General features: G+C 54.9%; 3 protein-coding genes across 3 annotated transcripts; all 3 read right to left on the reverse strand.

The window, feature by feature from the left end:
- Window positions 1-572: 572 nt before the first annotated feature.
- Window positions 573-6,036, reverse strand: LOC123356263 (glucose-6-phosphatase catalytic subunit 1-like). The gene is made up of 5 exons (XM_044999347.1): window positions 5,769-6,036; window positions 4,890-4,999; window positions 4,690-4,795; window positions 3,001-3,116; window positions 573-2,196 (listed from the first exon to the last, which is right to left on the reverse strand). Exons 1-5 carry the CDS (start codon window positions 5,984-5,986, stop codon window positions 1,685-1,687), a joined length of 1,062 nt encoding a protein of 353 aa, XP_044855282.1. The 5' UTR covers window positions 5,987-6,036; the 3' UTR covers window positions 573-1,684.
- A 2,640-nt stretch (window positions 6,037-8,676) lies between these two features.
- LOC123356212 (glucose-6-phosphatase catalytic subunit 1-like) lies at window positions 8,677-9,245 on the reverse strand. The gene has a single exon (XM_044999204.1). The coding sequence runs from the start codon at window positions 9,223-9,225 to the stop codon at window positions 8,716-8,718; it is 510 nt and encodes a 169-aa protein (XP_044855139.1). The 5' UTR covers window positions 9,226-9,245; the 3' UTR covers window positions 8,677-8,715.
- Window positions 9,246-11,192: 1,947 nt separating this feature from the next.
- Window positions 11,193-15,838, reverse strand: LOC123356213 (glucose-6-phosphatase catalytic subunit 1-like). Its single transcript, XM_044999205.1, has 3 exons — window positions 15,407-15,838; window positions 12,599-12,708; window positions 11,193-11,437 (listed from the first exon to the last, which is right to left on the reverse strand). The coding sequence occupies exons 1-3, from the start codon at window positions 15,634-15,636 to the stop codon at window positions 11,328-11,330; spliced, it is 450 nt and encodes a 149-aa protein (XP_044855140.1). The 5' UTR covers window positions 15,637-15,838; the 3' UTR covers window positions 11,193-11,327.
- Between the last annotated feature and the right edge of the window lie 7,993 nt (window positions 15,839-23,831).

Below are 23,831 nucleotides of genomic sequence, written 5' to 3' on the forward strand. Positions count from 1 at the left end.
AGGGGAGAAGCTGAACTTTGGCCTTGTTGGTGCTGGGTGTCAGTCACTAGGAGGATGCCGGGAATGGGGAAAGCTGGGCCAAGCTGGGGCACACACGGCGACAACCCCCCTGCAGCAGGGCTCTGTGATGGTGCAGCTACGCCAGTGTCAGTGCCCAGAACTGAGCTGCTTCCGTCCTCAGCATTCACCTCGACAGACCTCCCTAGTGCAGAGTCGGGGCCTGAGCCTGCTCCTCCCATAGCCATGGCCCTGCTGCTGCCCCTCCATTCCTGCTATCTAGAACAGTGGCTCTCAACCTTTCCAGACCCCTCTACCCTTTCCAGGAGTCTGATTTGTCCGGTGTACCCCAAAGTTTCACCTCACTTACAAACTACTTGCTTACAAAATCAGACATCAAAATACAAAATTGTCACAGCACGTTAGTACTGAACAATGGCCGACTTTCTCATTTTTACCAATATAATTATATAATAAATCAATTGGAACATAGATAGCGTACTTCCATTTCAGTGTATAGTCTATAGAGCAGTATAAATAAGTCATTGTATGAAATTTTAGTTTGTACTGACTTTGCTAGTGCTAGTCATGTAGCCTGTTGTAAAACTAGGCCAATATCTAGATGAGTTGATGTTCGCCCTGGAAGACCTGTGTGTGCCCCCAGGTTTGTGTACCCCTGGTTGAGAACCACTGTTCTAGAATGCTCCCCTCAGCCAGACGGGGACTGGATAACTGCCCTGCTCTGTTCATTCCCCGCAGCATCTGGCACCGGCCCCTGTCAGAGACAGGACACGGGGCTAGATGGACCATCGGTCTGGCCATTCGTGTGACTCTCTCTCGGAGGCTCTGGGTCCCTGCGTGTCTGGAGGGCCCACCGGGGCAATGAGCAGAGGTTGCCCCATCAGTAAGATGGCCTGAGGGTGGGACAGGCTGAGTGGAATTTACTAATTTTATTGCCAAAGGCATTTCACAGCTAGCTCCTGTCCCTCAGCCCGGGCCACCTGGGTGCCGCCCAGCTGTAACAGCCCTGGTAACGCACAGACACACCCACGTCCACGGCCCTCCTAGCAACCTCAGCGCAGCTTTCCTGCCCCGGGAGCCCAGGGACACGCCGTCCCTGCTCTGCTGGGGCCGAGTTGATTGACAGCATTGGTGTTCAGTGTCGCCCTATCCAAACGCACTGGCCCAGAGGGGACTGAGCCATGAGATTGGTAGGTGCCGACTGCTCCCCCCGCTGGAGAGCGTTTGGTCCGTCGTGGTGTAAGAGGCTGACTGTGGCCTAGAACCGAATTCTGTGTGGGACACCTCCCCCTCGGCTGGAACAGCGTTCCTGACCGCCCCCTTATCCACTCGCTCTCTGGAGCAGAGGTTACCATTTCTGCCAGCCTGGGCTGGGCCAGGGGCTGTGGCCAAACGAGGACCCCGTTACATTTCACCCTGTGCCAGCACTGAGGTGTGAGATAGGCACTCGCTTCCTTTCCCAGACAGGAGACAGTGAACTTCCCCCTCCACTCCACGGCCCTGAGCCGTGCGCGTGAGCTGATCACGTACCCCAGAGCTGTGAGGTCCGTGGTGCCAGGAGACCTGTTACTGCAGTGGGACAGGGAAGGGGGAGCCCTGCAGAGCACATTCCCCTGCCCCGAAGAGCAGCCTGGCTTGGCAGCTACGACGCAAGTTTGCAGGTCAGCTACAGGATCTTCTTGTCGCCCCTCCTGAGCACCTGGGCGATGCAGTAGGGGATGAGAGCCACAGCACACAGGTGGGCAGCGGCGCTCTTGCAGAAGGACAGGACGTAGAACAGGAGCTCTCTGTCCGTGGGGAGGTCGAAGGAGTCGAAGAGGTGCAGGACGAGGAGCGAGGCCGCGATGCAGCTCAGGCGGAAGGGCAGCTGCTGGCCCATTTTCCCTTTGCAGCTCTCCAGGTACATCTGGGAGTTGAGGGCCAGCCCCAGCCCGAACAGGATGCCCAGGTTCCTGAGGAGGCCGGCGAAGGGGGTGGTTTCAATGTGGATCCACTCCGGCCGGTCACACCACCTCTTGGCTTTCTCCACTGACCACAGCAGGTCAACGCCGAGAGCCTTCAGCAGCAGGTAGAAGCCCAGGGCGAAGCTGAAGAGGAAGAGGGTGGTGCCCAGGTACCTCCGGAGACTGGCGTTGTAGATGGAGGGGATGTGCCGGAAAGCTTCAGCCACTGCCATGCCTGGGGGCAGAAGAGTCTCTGTAGGTCCGTCCACACTGCAGTTCGTGTAGTGTGGTGTATCGAGGTTTGGGGTGGGGCTGGTGGCCACGCTCTAGGATCCTGCGTGGCGCGAGGGTCCCAGAGCTGAGACTGCAGCTGGAGCCCAAACGTCTACACTGCAATTAAACAGCCCCTTAGCCCGAGCCCCACGAATCGGAGTCAGCAGTCCTGGGCCAGCCACAGGTGTGTCACTGTAATGTGGATGTACCCTCAGTGAGCAGCAAACAGGCCTAGCTGCAAAATGTACTGGGTGGACTCAGTGTAGAGAGGCCTTGGGGAAGGAGCAGGAACCCGCTCCTGGTACCAGGTGCTAGGCACATGTAGTGACAGCCCCAGGTCACCCAAAGTGACTACGGTACTAACGACGGGGTGTACAGAGAACTGGGTCCCTCCCTCCTGGCAACGGGCCAGCAGGCGCCTGCTGGTTAGCACGCGACCCTGGCGTGCGCTCTCTCTCTAAAGCACCATGCAAAGCAGTGACATCATGTCAACACTGAATGATGGCATTAGCCATGCAAGGGGAGGCCGAGCCCACTACGCCATGTGTTTGCTTCTCCACGCTGCAGACGTGGGTACCTGGGGAAAGACGATCACCAATCCCTGCACTTTGCCATCGTATTTTGAGTACATGGTGATCCCAGAACTGAGGATGTACTTCTCCCCCAAGCAGGAGGAAGCTGTCTAGGGCTCAATATCGTCTCCCTGGTCACTGGGCCCTGGAGAGCTGGCGGGTGATGTGACGGGGGAGGCAGCCTTGACACTCACCTGAGATGACACCTGCGATCACCTGGTGGGGGAAGTGAGCAGCTAGGAAGACTCGGGACAAGCAGACGCAGACCTGCACGGCCCAGAACACAAGCCACAGGAGGCTGCGGCGGCACCTGCCGAGACAGCCAGCCAGGAAGGTTGTGGGTGCACAGGGCCAAAGCACTTTAATAAAGCCACAAGTGGCCTGTGAGTGACAGGAGCCTGCGCACTGGCTGACTAACTCCTCTCTAGCTATGCAGGAGCCACCATGCCAGCACGAGTGCCCGTCTTGCTAGCTAGAAAATGAGACCGAGTCTATGGCCTAAACATGTCTGCCACGAGGCCCAGCCATGGGTGCTGGAACTGGGGGTGCTGGGGTGTGGCTGCACCCCCTGGCTTGAAGTGGTTTCCATTATATCCAGGGTTTGCAGTTTGGGAAAATGGCTCTCAGCACCCGCACTATACAAACTGTTCCAGCACCCCTGGGCCAGAGTTAGGGCAACCGAACCAGCGAGCGAAGGCCTTTCCCATGCCTGGTGCCTCCTGCATGCTGCAGCAGCTCAGGCGAAAGGGGCTTTCCCCAGGGCTGGCTGATTGGACCCCCACAGATCTGCTGCCAGCTGAGTCACCTCCCCTGTGCTGGGCTCGACTCAGCTGTGAGCCACTAGATCTCACTCATGCTGATGCCAGTTGCTGTGCGGTAAGTAGCCGTGATGCAGCAATGGGCGCTGCTGTTCCAGGTGCGAAAAGCCCCAGGATTTTCCTTTCGCTCCAACTCTTGGGGGCTTCGCACGTCCCACTTCTCATGTATCTCCCGGTCCCAGACATAACACGGGAAGAATCTGGGGGGCAGGAATTCATGCTGACCGGGAAGGGGGGGGGCATTTACCCACAATTCCATTAGTAATCCTCCATTTTGCCTTGTCACCCGTGGGACCCTCCTCAGCAGGGTGAAACGATCCCCTCCCCAGGGCTGCAGCAGCAGGTGGAACCAGCTGACTCAGCTCCCTCACCCAAACGGATTGTGGGTGGGGGCCATTGCAGAACACCCCCCTTGTGGCCTGGGATGGCCCTGCCAGCTCGGCTCCCTCTGGGTTCTCCGTACTGACGCCCAGGCCCCAGGAGCCTCTGTTGTGGAGCCTGATTTCTTACCTCTCTTCAAAAGTGCTAAGCTCTTCTTTAGGCCTGCAAGTCCAGCCCCGCACCCTCCTCCTCCCCCAGCCTCCTGGCCAGTTACAGCCCTCAAGCTGCTCCCCCCAGCTGGCTCCTTACCTTGCTGGTGTCTCCCTGGTGAGGAGGGAGGAGGCAGCACCCTCCTTCCCAGGGCTCCTCCCAGCTGGCTGGGAGAAGGGACCTGTCCCACCCTGCACTACCAGGCTCCGGTCCTGGGCCCTTAAAGAAACAGTAGCCTGGGTTTTCCCCAAGCACTAACTGTTCCTCCAGGACGAACCATCTCCCTCTCTCCCAAGTCCCAACACCTGCTTATGCCCTTCCCTTTGTCCTCCTCTGCTCCCAGAGTCCCAGGAACCCTAAAGGGACACGCTATGGAGCAGGGGTTGACTGAGCCCTGTTCCCCTTAAGGGGACAGTCACCCTGTTGTAGGTATCAAATCATGGGCAGGAAAAACTTGTCCCGTCCTGACGAACACAGAGCCAGGCCCAAGCCGCAGGCCACGAGAAGGCCCTCAGGCCACAAGGCACTGCTCACCTGGCTGCACAGGATCCGTGCCGGGTGCCCCGGGCGCAGGGCAGCAGGGCAGTCACCATGACGTAGCAGACTCCAGCAGAACCCATGGTGTGGCCTGAGGGGCTTCCTGCGGAGAAGACCCAGCCCCGCTCAGTTAGAAGGGAGAGAAGCCAGGGAGGAAGTTGGAGTGAATCTGAGGGGCGCAATAGCGGGAACCTCACCTGGGCCGGTCTCACAGGTGAGGAGGAACTGCTGGATCACAGGGGTAGAGGCGTTGCCATAGTAATCGGTCTCATGGACCCACCAGTAGGGTCTCTGCCCAAAGAGGATCCTGTAGTAAAAGGAGAAAATGACAGTGCCAGTGCGTGGCCTGGGGCATGTCACGTACCCACCTGCAGCGCGGATTCCTGGGGGCGGCGGAGCACTGGCTGCCCTACCCTGAGTGCTGTCGGGAGGACTCTGTAGGTGCAAAGTGCTGGCTCCATAACTACCATGATTTACTCTTCTTGCCTTTTCAGCTCACTTATTAATTCAGCACCAGCCTCTGCTTTTCGGTGCAGCTCCTGGGCCGCAGCAACAGGACAGATGCTTGCAGACGAATCCAGGCTGCGGCCAGACACTGGGGAAGCATCTAGGTCCTATGTGCTGCGAGTAGTCAAAGAGCCTCCATGTGTTCCCTGTAGGGGCCCCACTGTTCCCCCGTCTGTGCCCATGTGCAGAGAGGAGGGCTGCTGCAGAGCTCAGCGAAGCACAAGCCTGGGGGTTTGGGAAATTGCCCTTCCCAGCTGATAGCCAAATAGAATTGCACCAGCAGTTTGCATCAGCGCAGCCCTTTGCCACAAGAACGCACAGTGCTCGCCCCACATTAATTGAGCTCCACGAAAGCTGTGCACCACTTTGCTGAGGGGGAAGCCGAGGATGGAGCGGTAAAGTGACTTGCTCAAGGTCACAGAGCTAGTCAGTGGCAGCCTCAGGGACAGAGCCCAAGTGTCTTGACGCCCAACCCTGTTCCTCAATCCCAGACTCAGCCTTCCCCTCAGAGAGGCTCCATCAGACCCAAACTGAAGCACTCCACAGCTGCTTTCAGAATCCGCACTCACCACTTAAAGACCAGGTTGAGCCAGTCCCCGATCACGGCCACCCAGATCAGCTCGACGCCCACTGCCTCGCAGAGGTGGAACCAGATGGGGAAGAAGATGAAGAAGGTGGTTTTAAGGTCGGCAGCGAAGGAGATGAAGAGGAACCAGTCCTGGGAGCCCTGGTAGTTCTCCTGCAGGTACTGCACCACCTGCACCCCAGCACTGTGCAGCAGGTCCATTATGGCGCCTGGTTGTGCCTCTGGAACCCGTTGTTTGCACTGACAGCTTTGTGAACTCTGCTGCCTCTTATACCCTGCCTGCCTCAACTCTTTTATGACACATGCAACCTTTGAACCTGAGCCACCCCAGCCAAAAACTATTGACAGAGCCAGAAATCTGGAGCAAACTGCCTGTACCATCATCCCCAGGAATCAATATCCCTCATTTCAGAGTTTCCCTCTGGTTACTTCTGGGCATGTGGTTCTCACTAGGGGAAAGGGCTGAAAGTTGGGGAGTAACGCAGAGAATTGCACAGAAGCTACAACGAGCTAATTTGGTGTCACTGTTTTAAAAACAAAGACAGGTTTGGTTGGATGTTAACCTGCCTCTCCAGGAGAATGATGGGCTAGAAAACAGACACCAGTAGGGCATGAATCTGTCCCATTTCTCTGAAATCCGTTACTGATTGTTCAGACTAAATGCACTTTACGGGTCAAATCCTCAACTGGAATAACTGGGCATAGCTCCATCAACTTCAGTGGAGTTACACTGGCCACCCTAAAGCTGTAGGTTGGGCTTTGGGTAAAGCAGGTTGTTTTACTTGTATTTATTCATTTGTTTGACAGGTCAGATGCAGATTTCCCAGTGTTAGAAATGCAGCTGTGCCCTGCTTCACCCCTTAGACCTTCTCCCTGTCAAGATGCGTCAGCTGGTAGCACTCACACCTCTGGGCTGAGGGAGGTGGCTGAGTTCAAGTCCAGTTTATTATTGCTGCAAAGGTGAGCCCAAACCCTGGTCTCTTACAGTCCCAGTTTGCACAGAAAATGTGCCTCCCACAGAAGGTGTCGACATGAGGCAGAAGATGCATACTGGGCCAACTTCTGATCTCAGTTCTACCAGTGTAAATCTAGTATGACTCCACTGGAGCTAAGTGTTTGCTCTGGATTTGCCCGGTGTGTACCTGAGATCACCAGCTGGCTGAAAGTTTATATCCAGGGTTGCTCTGTGAAGTGTGTCATGTAATCTAGGATTCCCAGTAAAGGACGTGTGCACAGAACGTGTGCAGCCCAGTGTCCACTGAGAAAAAAGTGAATGATCCAAGTGTAACTCCATCCCTGTCTCCCTTCTTTGCTTTTCTCTAGTTGGGAGGGATCGTTGTTGAGCACCCAGAGTATTCCTGGTTGTACAGATGTGTGCTCCATCGAGATGAGAAAACACAACATGCACCAAAAACACAGAGATGTCTTCTCCAGCTGCACTTTTTCTACTAGGCTGAGGCAGGCCAGATGCTTGTGATCTCAGCTGCAGAAACATTAGGCCTCAGTAAGTGATTTGCGGAAGGATCTGTGTAAAGGCACGAGGCAAAAGAGTACATGTTTGATGGTAAAAAGCTGAGGAAAAAGGAATCTCCCAAACAATGTGATTCGTGAGATATATTTAATCCCCAAAACCGTGTGGGAAATACAGAAACTAACAACCCAGGAAGAGAAACCCCGACCCGGCCACGGGGAAAGAAGGAGCCGGTGCAAACGAGCAAGACAGCAACGGCCCATGGCGCACTCAGGATTCCCACACCGGTCCTGCAGTGGTTACCAGCAAACAGGAAAACAGCTCAATAAGTGGCGGAGAGGGGCAGTTTGTGACGCAGCAGGATCAGAGTGGGAGTCAGGGCTGTGCATGCCATCAACTCGCCCGTTCACATCTCACGGTTCCAGCTGAGCAGAGATCTTACCACTTACTGTCTCTTTTCAAACTCTTAGGTCTGAGTAACTCAGGCAAAGAAACCTCAAGCCAGTAACAGATTGAAAAGAAACCACACATTGGTAAGTTCTCTGCTCCGGCAGGAACGTTCATGCCCACAAGTGATCAGGGCAGACCTGTGCCCAAGTGGGCAGGAGTTTTGTGATATGACCCTCAGGGTTGGATATTTCCCAGCAGATCTGGGATCTCGTGTGTCTGCTGGTGAGGGCAGGGAGACACTCATGAAACCTGGTATCAAAGGCTGCATGAAACAACTGCCAACACCAACTGAGAGCTCCTAGGAAGCAAACGCTACAGCTTGTATCTCATGCAAAATCCAAATGTAAATATCTCACCCCAGGGTTACAGCACAAGCCCAGTGCATGCTGGGATACACAGAAGAGGCACGTTATTTGCACAAGCTGGAAGGGTCAGATTCATCATGGTGTTACTCCAGGTTTATGCTGGTGTAAAAGCCTTGAGAACAAAGCCACAGAACTGGGACACCACGGTGACTGCGAAAGCCAATCACCCTTCACTCACTGTACACGGAGTTAAGGCTTTGCATGGGTCTGTGTCACATGGCTCAGTACCTTAGTGAGAGCCCCAGGTTGTACATTTCCTACAATTCCCTTTTTTTTCTGCTTAGCATATGGCAGAGAGGGTGCAAGGACCATGCCGGGGTCAGGACCACCTCCTACTGCATGAAGGGTGCCACAGGTTAAAACCAAACCATGCTGCTTTTCTCAAACCCCCAGTGTAAAGCAAACCCTCACCTCCCCAAACCCCTCCCCACCAGATTGAGAACAGGTTCAAAGGACTCTTGCCTCACCCACCCCCCGTCTCTCAGACAATTCTCCGCGTCTTTCGAGGCTATGTAGTTTGTGCAGCTGGCGCGGAAGAGCCAGCCCGTGCCACGCTCTGATATACAGCACCAGAGGGCAGTCACAGGCCTGGCTGTCAGGGCTAGGAGCTAGAGGCAGCCAGTCCCATGCAGCTCTGCTCTCTCTCATAAAACCTTTTCCTCCTGCCTCCTGATGAGCCGGGCGACGCAGTAGGGGATGAGGCCGGCAGCAGCCACGGGCACGGCCGCGCTCTTGCAGAAGGACAGGACGTAAAACAGCAACTCCACCTTGGTGGGAGGCTTGAAGGAGTCGAAGAGGTGCAGGACGAGGAGCGAGGCCGCGATGCAGCTCAGGCGGAAGGGCAGCTGCTGGCCCATTTTCCCTTTGCAGCTCTCCAGGTACATCTGGGAGTTGAGGGCCAGCCCCAGCCCAAACAGGATGCCCAGGTTCCTGAGGAGGCCGGCGAAGGGGGTGGTGTCAATGTGGATCCACTCCGGCCGGTCACACCACCTCTTGGCTTTCTCCACTGACCACAGCAGGTCAACGCCGAGAGCCTTCAGCAGCAGGTAGAAGCCCAGGGCGAAGCTGAAGAGGAAGAGGGTGGTGCCCAGGTACCTCCGGAGACTGGCGTTGTAGATGGAGGGGATGTGCCGGAAAGCTTCAGCCACTGCCATGCCTGATAGAGGAGACAGACATGAAGCCGGCACCCTGGCACCCGCCCGCGTCAGCGATGCAGGAAGGAGTCAAGGTACCAAAGCCCAACCCCGTCCTTCACACAACAGACACTATTCCCGTTTCCCTGCCCGGCTGCCATTACCCGGTGACAGCAAGTCTCCGGCCTGTTTGCAGTGTGGGGAGAAGAGACGGTTAAAGGCCTTCCAAGGCACCTGGGAGACAACCGCTGGCGGAACAATTCTGCTGACTCAGCAACACCACGGTTCCCATTTCCCCCAGACCGGGGCCTTCTTCCCGACCTGGCTGCGGAGCCGCTGGGCATGACGGGGGGTGTCAGACAACAGGTCTGGCATCCAGGCGGGAGCAGCAGCAAGGCCATAAGGAATGAGGCTCCTGTTCCCATGACAGTGCCCTGAGCCATAACCATCCTGCCCTTCTTCCCTTTGGCCTATTTCTGCGGGGCCGGACTCCGAGCCCCTCGACCCAAGCAGAGGCCAGGGGTCACCACAGGGCTCCCAGAGGCTGTGATCTCTCTGGGGCGGGGACTGGCTCTCCTGTTTGCGCAGCGCAGCTGGGGGTTACTACCACAGTGCACATAGATAATAATAACGGCACGAAACAGAGGGAGATGGACCAAGGAATCCTGGCTGCCCCGTCTCTGTTAGGCTTTGGGGTCGTTAGCTGCTTGGCCAAATTCCAGCAAAAAGCCTGGCACAGGCCTGGGGCCAGACACATTTTCAGCTGTTTATCTGAAGCCGGATAATTAGGAGCCAACACCCCGTCCCCCCAGGCCCAGCCCTGGGCAAAGGAGAAGGGGGGTTCAGAGGGTCCCCTGCTCCCTTTCCGCTGCATCAGCCCCCTCGCCCCTCTGCTGTGCTTGCCCAGTTCCAGTCAGACTCTCCCCACCCGGCTGCTCTCCCGTCCAGCCCGGCAGTGAGTGAACGAACGCAGGCCAGGCCAGGGCTGCCCAGCGACGCCAGAGAGCGCTGCGCCTCTTCCGTGGCAAAGAACCACAGCCAGTCACTGAGCAGAGGCTGCGGGCTTTAACCCCGCACCTGCTGAGCCGGACCGCAAGCCTGCGGGGCAGCACCCTGTTCTCCCACCTCTGACAACAGAGGCGCTTGGTTTCTTACAAGGGAACAACATGGGAAGTTCCCAGAGCCCTGCTGCATCCAGCCCACCCACCCTTTCCCCCACCCCTGGTGTGGGGAGCAATCCAGGGAACCGCCCGGGCAGCAGCACCTCACCTGAAACGACGCCCGTGAGGACTTGGTGTGGGAAGTGAGCTGCCAGGAAGATCCTGGACAGACTGACAGACACCTGAACCCCCCAGAATGACATCCACAGCGCCCCCCGCAGGCACCTGCAGCGAGAACACAGCAATCAGTGGGCTGTGGGATTGGTGGGGGGAACGTGATGAACCATTTACTCAATAAGTAAGATTTGTGGGACATTTCAGGAGGACAGACACAGCAGCAGTGTCTGGGATGGAGACCCCAGGCCCTGGTCCTGCAGCCAGCGGCAGCTCCAGGCACCAGCGCTCCAAGCGTGTGCCTGTGGCAGCAAGCCGCGGGGGGCAGCCTGCCGGTCCCTGCGAGCGCGGCAGTCAGGCAGCCTTCGGCGGCTTGCCTGTGGGAGGGCCACTGGTCCTGCAGATTCGGCGGCAATTCGGCAGCGGGTACGTTGAATCCGCGGAACCGGGGACCTCCCGCAGCCAAGCCGCCGAAGGCAGCCTGACCGCCGTGCTTGGGCGGCAAAAAAGCTAGAGCCACCCCTGCCTGCAGCTGCCAGATCTGAACCAGGCCGTCCCAGTGCATTGCTGCAGGGGGAGACTCAATCCCATGCTGGGGGCTGAACCCAGCAGCGGCGCTCCAGACTGCACATGCCATGTGCACAGTGACACGGCCAGGGGCTGACGGGCAAGAGCCCAAACGGGGAGCCGTGCTGGTCTAGCATCAGAGTATGGTCGGCTGCCATGGCTGGGCCCAGAGGAGCCGCACGCGGCTGGGATTAGCCAGAGCTCATTCTGCCCAGAGCTAATGCCACTGCCCTGAATTACACCCCTTGGCCCTGCACCCAGCGCGAGGGCAGAGCTGGATCCTTACTGCTGCTGGAAGGGGGATCTCCGGCGCCGACGCAGGGTGCTAAGCAGAGCCATCACCATCACGTAGCACACTCCAGCTGAGCCCATGGCATGGCCAGAGGGGCTGCCTGTGGAGGAGAGTTGGGAGAAGCCTGCAGTGAGCTCAGTGAAGAGAAAACCCCTCCCACTTTGGCTTCTGTCTGCCGGAGAGTTTGAATGCACAGAAGGGAATCATCTCACGGTCTGTTCTAGCCCAGGCCGCCTGCTGCAGGCTTCCTGGGCTGATGGTTTACGGGGCCTTTCCCGAGGACTGTAACTATTTAGACATCGTTCCCTTTCACAGTCTCAGCCCCGATCCCTTGGGTGTCGGCTGCTGCTCCTTTAACTGTGTTTTGTCCATTCCAGGACAGGCCAGAGAGCCAGAGCATGTGACTGTTATAAATCCGATCAACAGCTAGGCGGACAGACAGACAGCTGCCGGGAGCGAGCAGCCCTGTTCCAGCCCACCCCTGGTGAAAGGTTAGGTGGGAACCAGACCATGTGGGGGGAGGGCAGCCAGAAGGGGGCTCTTCTCACCAAAAAACCCATCTGCGTCTCACTCTGGCCCCCAAAATCACAAGCTGGGGATTGGAATCCAGTCTGGCCTCTAGGGATGCAGGAGAGGCCTGGAAGCTCAATGCAGGGAGAGGCTGCTGAGGTTGCTAGTGTGCAGACTACCCAGACGTCTCTGCCAGGCGGTTAGCTGGCATAGTGCTTGGCTGGCCGGCCGGCCCATTTCCCACCCGGGGGCCAGTGCTGCCTTGTTACTGGGCAGCTCCCACCACCTCCCTTGGGAGCATGGTCTGCCCTCGGGCAGGTCTCACCCTTCAAACTGAGACTCAGACGCCAGGTCAATGAGGCGCACAAGCTGCCCTGTCTCCCAGCACTGCATGGAGCCTGTGCGGTGTGGGAACCGACTCTGGCCTGCAAACGGGCATGAATTCAGGGTCTGATTTCTGAGCACCTTAATCCCAGTAGAAATCAGTGGTCACTCAGCAGGATGACTCCTGGGGTAAAGTGCTACTCAGCACGTGCAGGTGTCCTCATTTGGACCTCTGATTACACGGTCTTTGGGGCAGAAACCTGCTTCCTCTTGTGAGTGCAGCACACCGAGCACCCTTTGGGGTGTTACATTCATTAACAACCAAAGGTTAACGGTTGCTTGTGGGTGCAGTGACTGGTGTCCATGCTGTGCATTTGTCAGGCTTCTCCTGCGTGCCGCATGTGCCCTGTGGAGGGGGGTTGCTTACCTGGGCCGGTCTCACAGGTGACAGGGAACTGCTGGATCACAGGGCTGGAAGTGTTGCCATAGTAGCCAGTCTCACGGACCCACCAGTAGGGTCGCTGCCCAAAGAGAATCCTGTAGTGAAATGCAATGGGTCACATGGTCAAATCAGGCATCATCCACCCCCCCTCCTCTTGGCCAGCACAACCGGTTCATTCATAGCGGACTCCAAGTGGTGCCAAAGTCAGGTCTGGGCTCATTAGCCAGGAAAGGGCGTAATTCCAAGCAGATTTTTTCAGGTTAATCAGAAAGTGTCTGTTCTCAGGGGAAGTGAACTCTGCTCATGGCTCTTACTCTTTTCCTGGAACCATCCTTCGCCTTCTGACCATTATCTCACTTTGCTCTAGAAGTCCCGAGACCTCGAAGCAGCATTTTTCCTCCCTGAACAGCGTGTTTATTTTATTCAGCAATCTCTGACGCTGGGTCACGGCCAGGCAGGGGTTTGTGTAAGCAAGATGATGGCATTTTGGGGGACAAATACAGCCCATCTTGGCTATGCTGGAGGACATGAGGCCGGCTGGGCAGTGTCTGGTGTAAGCCCCCTGAGATGAGCGCTAATTGCCCAGAAATGCACTGGTGGGCTGCTGTATGATGGCGTGTACTGCCCACCCCAGCCCTGCACAGCCTGGCCCTTGCCATGACCATGACAGGAAGGGAACAGGAGCTTGAACCAGGTGTTTTTAACAGGTTTAAAGTGAATTTCCTGCCGGTAAAAGGTGCTGGATTGACAGCTCTGATCGCTGACAGGCTGCTATTGGCCGACAGTGCAAGCTTCCCCCACACTGCCCTGCTCCTGCGCCTCTGCCCTGACCTGGAGAGACCTGCGTTAGGGGCTGAGAGGTGAGAACAGTCACCAGGGCCTACTGAGGCCTACTTAACATTTAGGTTGACATAGCTACGTCGCTCGTGGGGGGTGGAGGGGGTGAAAAATCCACACCCCTGGGTGACATAGCGACACCAACTTAAGTTCTTGTGTAGACGCAGCTAGGTCAAGGGAAGGCTGTGCCCATTGCCCTAGCTACTACTGCTTGGGGAGATGGTGTTTCTACAGCAACAGAAACACCCCTTCCATCAGTGCAACCTGTGTCTACGCTATGCGGTCATGCAAGCATCGCCATGGCCCCCTGCTATGGCTGTAGTGTAGACATGGCTTCAAGCCTCGGCCTCTTTACAGTGCCAGTGGTCGTGGTGTCTTTCAAGAGCTGGGTTTAACTGATAGCACAAGACAAACATTGCAGAATCACCGCACCCTGCAGCCCAACCCCCAGCAAACCTGCCCCTGCCTGAGGAAGAGTCAACAGTGTGCCCTTGTTCCAAGAAGGCTAACAGCATTTTGGGCTGTATAAGTAGGAGCATTGCCAGCAGATCGAGGGACGTGATCATTCCCCTCTATTTGGCATTGGTGAGGCCTCATCTGGAGTACTGTGTCCAGTTTTGGGCCACACACTACAAGAAGGATGTGGAAAAATTGGAAAGAGTCCAGCGAAGGGCAACAAAAATGATTAGGGGACTGGGGCACATGACTTATGAGGAGAGGCTGAGGGAAGTGGGATTGTTTAGTCTGCAGAAGAGAAGAATGAGGGGGGATTTGATAGCTGCTTTCAACTACCTGAAGGGGGGTTCCAAAGAGGATGGAGCTCGGCTGTTCTCAGTGGTGGCAGATGACAGAACAAGGAGCAATGATCTCAAGTTGCAGTGGGGGAGGTTTAGGTTGGATATTAGGAAAAACTGTTTCACTAGGAGGGTGGTGAAGCACTGGAATGGGTTCCCTAGGGAGGTGGTGGAATCTCCTTCCTTGGAGGTTTTTAAGGTCAGGCTTGACAAAGCCCTGGCTGGGATGATTTAGTTGGGTTTGGTCCTGCTTTGAGCAGGGGGTTGGACTAGATACCTCCTGAGGTCCCTTCCAGCCCTGATAGTCTAAGAGTCTGCGGAGCGCGCGAGCTTGCCTCTCTCACCAGCAGAAGCTGGACCAATAAAAGCGATTACCTCCCGCACCGTGTCTCACTGACCGCTAGTGCCTCTGTCACTCATTTAATAAATTACAGGGCCGCCCGGGGGGGGGGGAGGGGGGGGAAGTGGGGCAATTTGCCCCAGGCCCCGCAGGGGCCCCCACGAGAGTTTTTCGGGGCCCCTGGAGCGGGGTCCTTCACTCACTCCGGGGGGTCCTGAAAAACTCTCACGGGGCCCGGGCCCCCAGAGCTTCTTCCGCTCTGGGTCTTTGGCGGTGGGTCCCGCTTCGACGGCAATTCGGCATCAGGGGTGCCCTGTCGCCGGTCTTCGGGGCACTTCGGCGGCGGGTCCCAGAACGGGAGGACCCCCTGCCGCCGAATTACTGCTGAAGTGGGGGCCCCCCCGCCGCCGAAGCCCCCAGAATCCTCTGGGCGGCCCTGATAAATTACAGTAACGTTGATGTGCCCAGAGCTACAATAAATCAAACATGGTATGGAGAAGAAATCAGGCAACAGCGCCCTGCTGGCCCATCTGGGCAGCTTCTCTGGCTAGTATTAAATTACATCAGTTTAACTCAAGCACTCAAGAAAGTGCATTTTTACACGGCTTAATTTTAAAAATACCCAGACAGCCCCGTTAACGCACCTCATTTGTAACATAGGAGCCGTTTAGTATGCGATAGTAACGTATCATGTTAACTTGTGCATGAGGGTGAGTGTGTGTGGGAGTGCACGTGTGTATTAACATGAGTGTGCCCCTCCCTGGCTCGCTTATAGACACACAACCCTGGGCCTTGCCTTGGCAGTGAGGCCCACACACTCACCACTTAAAGACCAGGTTGAGCCAGTCCCCAATCACGGCCACCCAGATCAGCTCGACGCCCACTGCCTCGCAGAGGTGGAACCAGATGGGGAAGAGGATGAAGAAGGTGTTTCTGAGGTCGGCAGCGAAGGAGATGAAGAGGAACCAGCCCTGGGAGCCCTGGTAGTTCTCCTGCAGGTAGCGAGTCATTTGGACTCCAGAGCTGTGTATAAAATCCATTCCTGTCTCCATGGCTGTAGCTCAGGCGGCGGGGAGCTGGCCGGGGCTTTGGGACAGAATGCGACGCCTCACTTTTTGGGCTGGCTGGTTATATACTGCTTGGGATGCAGATTACATTTGCTTTTCAAAGATGTCCCCCCAGTTAAGACATGTTAGCACCAAAGCTCCTCAGCAAACATTACTTCACAGGAGTGTGATACAATTACCTGCTCCAGGCTTCTGTCTCAGCAATTCACAGTGAGCTGCTCAAATCAATCATTAACCCACTTAGCACTGGTAGGAAAAACGAGACTTTCTTTTTTGCAACTTTTGCTGTTTTTCCAGCTGCTGAAAGGCTCCCAGGAAGGGGACTGAAGGGTCAGGAAAGGGATCGTAACTGTGTTTGATACAGTACTAAATTGGGCGGTGTGCTATGACGTGGACCCATCTCTCCTGTGGGACGCAAAGTCCCCTGAGTCTGTGCTGAATGGGTCGCTCTGAAAGACGACGACTACGCTCTTTGTTTTCTCAGAATAATGATTATAGGCTTTATTAATTATTATTATTACCATTATTTGTATTATCAGAGCACCCAGGAGCCCTATTTGTGCACCTGGCTCCATGATGCTAGGCTCTGTATGAACACACACCACAGAGACGGTCCCTGCCCCAGGAGGTTACAATTTATACCTTTTATTTTAGAATACGAGTCAGCTGCCTTGCCGAGAAGCAGCAGGGACAAGTCTGTATTTATCCTCAGTTGTTAGACCCTTCACAGAAACCCAGCCAGTTACTCAAAATGACTATGGCGACCTTGGCAGGAGGGTGGGAAGGGGCAGATACCTCACGCCCTCTGGCACGTTGCAGTGTTGAGAATATTCCTACATGACGGTTTTGTACTTTGTAAAATGGTATCAGGAATGTAATTGTTTGGTAAGATGAGGAGCTGTTATCTTTGGGTTGAGCCAGGTAGAGTGGGCTTGGGCTGTGCAGGCTTCATTAGGGTTAGTGATGGTGTTAATATTTTAAAATGCACTTGTGTGACCAATGGCCACAGCATCCTCTAAATGTTGGAGCCATTCCCTGCCTGGAGAGTTTACAATCGAAGATAGACAAGGCAAACAAAGTCAAGCCCCAGAACAATTGTTTCTGAAAGGGAGGTTGCAGGAATTGCTGGTGGGCAGAGGGCAGGAGGCATTCCCGGAAGAGGCGGATTTGAAAGGAAGATTTGAAGGACAGGAGATCACTTGCCGTGTCCATACTTCACCCACACATAGCTCTGTCTGTTCACTGTCAGTGTGTCCAGCCCTGCAGCCCTTTGCTAGCCAGTCCTTGGCTGCCCAATTCGGCTCTGCCAGTGCACTGCCAACCTGGCATGGACCCTCTCCTACTATTGCAGCCTTAAGCCGCTCCCGAGCAGAGACTGTCCACCGTGCCAGACTAGCAGGTGGTGGTACGATGTGGACATGGCCACCAGGGCTCATTCAACTCACTCGCTTTTCTGAGACCTAAACAGGATTTGAACCCAGGTCTCCAAAGGTGCTTTGACTGTACCACTGAGCCCATTCTCCTCTGGCTACACCGCTGGCCCCGTGCGTGCACACACCCCACACACCCTTGTGCTTCCTGAACCACCACCAAAAGGAGTGACGGGACATTTTGATGAGGCTTGAATCAAGAAAAGAGACAAATGGCACGACAGCATGTGTGCAGTGGGAGTGTGGGGCAGGTGGGAGGCTGGGTGTGCGCAGTGGGAGTGTTAGGTAAAAAGCAAGTCCTACTCACCTCTCCAGCACCCGAGTTTGTGCGGAGTTGGTATAGGGCTCAGAAATCTGTCAGAGACCAGACAACAATTCGTTGATCAACGGGCTCACACCATCCTTAGCTTAAGAGCCAAGCTTTGGAGGAGTGTGGCCAGTTTATTAGGGGTAAGCATCAATGTTTATACACAGAAGTAAACAAAGTGATTAACAGATCATAATGGTCATGCATAATCAATCAAGATTCTACAGGACAAAACAGGTTAAAATGTAAATTGGAGAAGACAAAAGAGGGGATGGCTACTTATGGCTACTTATTGGGAGGGGAGGGGTCATGAGTAGTTCGCAGGTCAGAGTTTTTTGATTAAAAGTTTCAGACAGAGACATGAAGTCTGAGTTAAGTTTCAGTTCATAAAAAGTTCAGACTCAACATTCCTCCATTTGTAGCTTTGGGATAACTATTTACCAAATGCTACACCCTATTTTAAGGAGCCAAGGGCCGCTTGGCAATTTCAGCCTGGGCCAACTCGAAGAGAGTAAGGCCTTTGGCTGAAGTAGAAAAAGAATAAACTGACCCACATGAGTTTGAGGGAGGGGACACATTGGATACAGCAACACAGTATTATAAGGATTACTATGGCCCCAACAACACCCACCAAGAGTTTTTTAACCCACCCAAATCCAGGCAACCAATTCCATAAGGCTCCCCACCAATCATAAGGTGGCTGGCCAGAGGAGTAGTTCTTAGCCATTTCCCTTAGATGTTTGGTACGTTGAAAAGTGTCAGGGTAGGTGTTGTTTACAAAAACACAGCATTTTTCATAAGCAGAAAATAAAATAAAAAGGCATAATAAAAAACATACAGTTGTCAGAATAAAAGGTCCTCTCATTTTTTTGAGTCAATTTAAGTCTGATGTCTGAAAGAGGTAAGCTGGTCCACTGGTTAGAGGCAGTATCCTCAGTGGTGGCAAGAGCTGCTGGTTCGTCACTGTGGTCCACTACGGCTGGCTTGACGTGGGAGTGGTGGATCCAGGATTTGCGTCCTTCCAGGAACACTGCAGTCTGGGTTGTTAAAAGAACCTGGTGGGGTCCAGTAAACCTCGGCTGGAGGGCGTTGCCACGAACGAACTTTTTGGCCCAGACGAAGTCCCCTGGTTGGAACGGGTGGATCTGTTCTTCCAGCGGCACGGTCTGGGAAAACTGTGAGGCTTTCCAAAGGGTACGGAGGCGAGCCTGTAGGGAGAGAAACTGGCACGCGGTCATATGATCCCCTCCCAATAGTGAAACATCAGCACGTGGTAGCGCCCCGCCTTTGAAAGGGGGGTGTCCATAGAGCAGTTCAAAGGGGGATAATCCCAATACACGGGTTGGGCGAGTGCGAAGGTGAAACAGGACCAAGGGAAGTACCTGAGGCCAGTTTAACCCTGTTTCCTGACAGTATTTAGCCAATGTAAGCTTAAGCTCCCTATTCATACGCTCAACTTTCCCGCTAGACTGGGGGTGGTAGGGTGTATGAAAGGAGTGTGAAATGCCCAGTCCTTGTTCTAAATGGCCAAGGACATTACCAGTAAAGTGGGGTCCGCGATCTGAATCAAGTATGAGAGGGATGCCAAAACGGGGTACAATGTCTCTAAGGAGGATCTTCGCCACTGTGGCAGCAGTACAATTTGCAGTAGGAAAAGCTTCGACCCATGAAGTCAGAGGGCAAACCAAAACAAGGAGGTGCTTTTTCCCAAAAGCCTTTGGCATATCTGCAAAGTCAATTTGAAGATGTTGAAATGGAACAGCAGGCGGAGGTTTTTTACCCTTAATTTTGTTAAGAGGCGGAGCAGGTTCATTACGCTGACATGTGCTGCATGCTTTCACTATTGACAGGCAGTAGGGTTGAATGCCTGGAGCATACCAAAAGCGAGCGATGGTGTCCACAAGGGCGTGCGTGCCGTAGTGACCCCCCTTATCATGGTGCCAGCGAACTGCCACGGGGTATGTGGAGCGAGGGAGGCAGGCTCGGCCATCCGGCATAAGCCAGGTCCCTTTGACCAGAGTGGCTCCGAGGCTCTCCCACGACTGTAGTTCAGCGGGTACTGGTACGGGGTAAAAGCATACTTGCTATCAGTAAAAATGGTAACGGTCTTACCAGCGGCCAACTGGCAAGCTCGGGCCAGGGCATAGAGTTCGGCGGCTTGGGCTCCCCAGTTGCCTGGCAGTGAGGCGGCCTCTTGAATGTCCCATTCAGAGGTGACTGCATAACCGGTGAAACGCTTGCCATCAACATAGAAGGAGCTTCCGTCCGAGAAGAGGATGCAATCAGGGTTGTCCAGTGGCACGTCAAACAGGTTGTTCCTTATCTGTAAGATGCTATGAACTACTTCCACACAGTCGTGCTGATCCTGGAGGACTGGCAGATCAGGAAGCAAGGTAGCTGGATTAAGGGGCCCACACCGTTCAAAAATTAGGTTAGTGTCTTCTAGGAGTTCGGCCTCTAGCTGCTGCTGACGATGGGCCGAAAAGACTTGGGTCGTGCCCTTACGCAGAAGGGCTGACAAGGCATGAGAGGTCCAGACCGTGGTAAAATGACCCAGGGTCAGGCTCTTTGCCTTTGTGATCAGCAGGGCAGCTGCTGCCAGAGTCCGGGTGCAGGATGGGGTTCCCTGAGCGACAGGGTCGATCTGCTGGGAGTAAAAAGCAAGCGGGAAATGGTGGGGCCCGCTCAGCTGGGTAAGGACGCCACTAGCAATTCCGCCCCTCTCGTGGACAAAAAGGTGAAAGGGTTTGCTGTAATTGGGGGGGCGGAGAGACATGGAGGAGGCCACACTGTCCTTGAGTAACTGAAAGGCTTGGATCGTGTCTGGGGACCACTGCAAAGGGTCAGGAGCAAGGTTAGCAGTGAGTCGGTGGAGTGGTTTGCTCAACTCCCCGCAGGACGGCAACCAAGGTCGACAGAAGCCAATTAATCCTAAGAAACCTCGAAGTTGTTTCTTGGTGTTTGGCAGAGGGCAGTTTTGGATAGTCTTTATGCGGGCTGGGTCCATTTGTCTCCCCTCTGGGGTTAACAGGAAGCCCAGATATCGGACCTTCTGTGAGACCCACTGAATCTTGTTAGGGTCTACCTTGTGGCCTCTGGTGTGTAGGTATAATAAAAGTGCCTTACCATCGATGCGGAGGGCGGCTTCTTCGCGGTTACCTAGTAGGATGTCATCTACGTATAGGACTAACGTGGATCCCTGCGGACTGGTGAAGCCTTCCAAGTCGTGGCGGAGGCATTGGCTGAAAATCGTGGGGCTGTCTCTGTAGCCTTGAGGAAGTCGTTGCCAGACATAACTTTGTCCCTCCCAGGTGAAGGTTGCACAGGAATGCTGAAAAAGGCTGATTTTAAGTCAATAACAGTGAACCACTCAGCATCCCAGGGGATTTGGCTGATGATAGTAGCTGGATCAGGAACTACTGCATGAAGAGGGACCACATACTGATTAATAACCCGTAGATCCTGTACAAAGCGCCAACGAATAGGGTCTCCGTCCTTTTTAGGAGGCTTTTTGACAGGCAGTATAGGGGTATTACAGGGAGTGCGCTGAGGGCGGACTAGCTTTTGTGCAATGAATCCCTCGACAATGGGGCGGATGCCTTCCCGGGCTTCCAGCGACAGGGGGTATTGGGGGACTGACGGGGGGGGGGCTAAGGAGGGCTTCACTTGAATCCTTACTGGCTCTGCTGAAAGGAGCAGGCCAACATCCGTGTCAGAAATTCCCCAGAGGGTTAAAGGCAAGTCAGTGAGGTCAGGGGAGAGAGAGGGGGGGGGGTTTCCCAATTACCCTGAGCTGGGGCCGAATCTCCTAACACTGTCATCAATAATCCTACCCCTTCAGGAGTGCAGGTTAAAGTAGCCTCAAGCTTACAGAGTAAATCCCGGCCCATCAAAGGGATCGGACAAGCTGGGGAAAAAAGAAAACGGTGAGAAAAACATTTATCAGCATAAATAACATTTAGAGGCAAAGTGAGTCCCAGAGACTGTGGATTGCCTTCCACCCCAGTTGCAGTTTTAACCTCAGAGGATAGCCAGGGAGAGGGGGCATGATTTAAAAGAGAGAAAGTAGCTCCAGTATCAATGAGGAAACAGACAGGCAGTCCCTGGACTGAAAGGGTTAGACGAGGCTCTTTGCTGGGAGGGGAGAAAGTGAGGAAAGAGCCGGCTAAAGACATTAAGGAAATAAGACCATCACATTGTTTGCCTTCGCCCCCGGGGTACCGTCATTGAGAAGGCTGAGTTTGCTGCTGCTGCTGCTCGTAGTTGATCCAGGCCTGAGGAACGGGCTGGGCTGGTGGTGCAGGGGTGTATTTGTCCCTGGTGTAAGTATCTGCGGATGCGACCGGACCCTCTGGGCATCCCCAGGGGCATTCACGTTTAAAGTGACCGGGTTGTCCGCACTGAAAACAATTTCCTGGTGGCTGGGGTTGCCAGGACCCTCTTCCCCGAGCACCCTGAAATCCCCTGCCACGGCCACGGCTTCTGCCTCGAATACCACCGCAAAAAGCTAAAGCCATCAACTTATATTCTTCCTTTTCTCTTTCTTTTTACTACTTTCCCTTTCTCCCATGCAAAACTCCTCCCGAGGTGTGCCCCTCCATTTCCTCCTTATCCCTCTGCAGAGATTCCAATCTGGAGTCCTGCAGATTCCCCTCTGCACTCTGGAGAGAGTCCCCTTGCGGAGGAATAGGGGCAGGTGCAGTGGGGACCAACTGACGAGTTAAAACACGCCGTGGTTTACACCCTTCATCGAAATAACATGGAGGGGGTTCACTCTCGGAAGAATACCTGACTGCCATAATTTTTAAAGATTTCCACAGCTCTGCTGCTGTGTCCCAACAAAACCAGTAACATAACTGTCCCGGATGGTCTTTTTCGATCTGGCTCCTTACTCCTCTTAAGGCAGCCTGTTCGAAAGAGCCATACGAAGGCCACCTCATCTCCGGGTCGGCCAATACCGCGGTATACCCAGTCCAATTCCTTACACACAGTGTGTACAACTTCCTCCTAGACATTCCTGTCTGTACTGGGAGTTTCCCTTCATTCCATAACTTATTTACAATCCCCAGCGGACTCTCAAGAGGCACGCTAGTCCCTTGACCCATGGTGTCTGACAGGAGCCCTCCAACTGGCGTTTATCCTGCTGTCCAGTACACGACCCCTCAATATTGAATTGGCTGGGAGAAATCTCCCGTGGCGCCTGCCAATTCGTATATGAGTGGTCTGACCACTGGACAGAGGCACCGCACCAGAAGAAATCCCGGACGAGCCCCCAAATTGTTAGGTAAAAAGCAAGTCCTACTCACCTCTCCAGCACCCGAGTTTGTGCGGAGTTGGTATAGGGCTCAGAAATCTGTCAGAGACCAGACAACAATTCGTTGATCAACGGGCTCACACCATCCTTAGCTTAAGAGCCAAGCTTTGGAGGAGTGTGGCCAGTTTATTAGGGGTAAGCATCAATGTTTATACACAGAAGTAAACAAAGTGATTAACAGATCATAATGGTCATGCATAATCAATCAAGATTCTACAGGACAAAACAGGTTAAAATGTAAATTGGAGAAGACAAAAGAGGGGATGGCTACTTATGGCTACTTATTGGGAGGGGAGGGGTCATGAGTAGTTCGCAGGTCAGAGTTTTTTGATTAAAAGTTTCAGACAGAGACATGAAGTCTGAGTTAAGTTTCAGTTCATAAAAAGTTCAGACTCAACAGGAGTGTGGGGGGAGGTGGGAGGCTGGGTGTGCGCAGTGGAGTGTGTGGGGGGGTGGGAGGCTGGGTGTGCGCAGTGGGAGTGTGGGGAGGTGGGAGGCTGGGTGTGCGCAGTGGAGTGTGGGGAGGTGGGAGGCTGGGTGTGCGCAGTGGGAGTGTGGGGCAGGTGGGAGGCTGGGTGTGCGCAGTGGGAGTGTGGGGGAGGTGGGAGGCTGGGTGTGCGCAGGGGAGTGTGGGGAGGTGGGAGGCTGGGTGTGCGCAGTGGAGTGTGTGGGGGGGTGGGAGGCCGGGTGTGCGCAGTGGGAGTGTGGGGAGGTGGGAGGCTGGGTGTGCGCAGTGGGAGTGTGGGGAGGTGGGAGGCTGGGTGTGCGCAGTGGGAGTGGGGGGGGGAAGCCGGGTGTGCGCAGTGGGAGTGTGTGTGGGGGGGGGAAGCCGGGTGTGTGCAGTGGGAGTGTGGGGGGAGGTGGGAGGCTGGGTGTGCGCAGTGGGAGTGTGGGGAGGTGGGAGGCTGGGTGTGCGCAGTGGGAGTGTGTGGGGGGGTGGGAGGCCGGGTGTGCCCAGTGGGAGTGTGGGGAGGTGGGAGGCTGGGTGTGCGCAGTGGAGTGTGTGGGGCAGGTGGGAGGCTGGGTGTGCGCAGTGGGAGTGTGGGGAGGTGGGAGGCTGGGTGTGCGCAGTGGAGTGTGTGGGGCAGGTGGGAGGCTGGGTGTGCGCAGTGGAGTGTGTGGGGCAGGT

Source organism: Mauremys mutica, chromosome 25, assembly GCF_020497125.1.
Source record: "Mauremys mutica isolate MM-2020 ecotype Southern chromosome 25, ASM2049712v1, whole genome shotgun sequence".
NCBI classification, from domain to species: domain Eukaryota; kingdom Metazoa; phylum Chordata; order Testudines; family Geoemydidae; genus Mauremys; species Mauremys mutica.

Bases quoted from the DNA above. Each gene is read 5' to 3' on its own strand.
- LOC123356213 (XM_044999205.1), bottom strand. From the start codon at position 15,636: ATGGAGACAGGAATGGATTTTATACACAGCTCTGGAGTCCAAATGACT. The intron at 12,709-15,406 runs GTGAGTGTGTGG...ATTTCACTACAG, and splicing joins CTCAACCTGGTCTTTAAGTG to GATTCTCTTTGGGCAGCGAC. The intron at 11,438-12,598 runs GTAAGCAACCCC...TCTCCTCCACAG, and splicing joins CACCTGTGAGACCGGCCCAG to GCAGCCCCTCTGGCCATGCC.
- LOC123356212 (XM_044999204.1), bottom strand. From the start codon at position 9,225: ATGGCAGTGGCTGAAGCTTTCCGGCACATCCCCTCCATCTACAACGCC.
- LOC123356263 (XM_044999347.1), bottom strand. From the start codon at position 5,986: ATGGACCTGCTGCACAGTGCTGGGGTGCAGGTGGTGCAGTACCTGCAG. The intron at 4,796-4,889 runs GTGAGGTTCCCG...TCTTCTCCGCAG, and splicing joins CACCTGTGAGACCGGCCCAG to GAAGCCCCTCAGGCCACACC. The intron at 2,197-3,000 runs GTGAGTGTCAAG...TTCTGCCCCCAG, and splicing joins GATCGCAGGTGTCATCTCAG to GCATGGCAGTGGCTGAAGCT.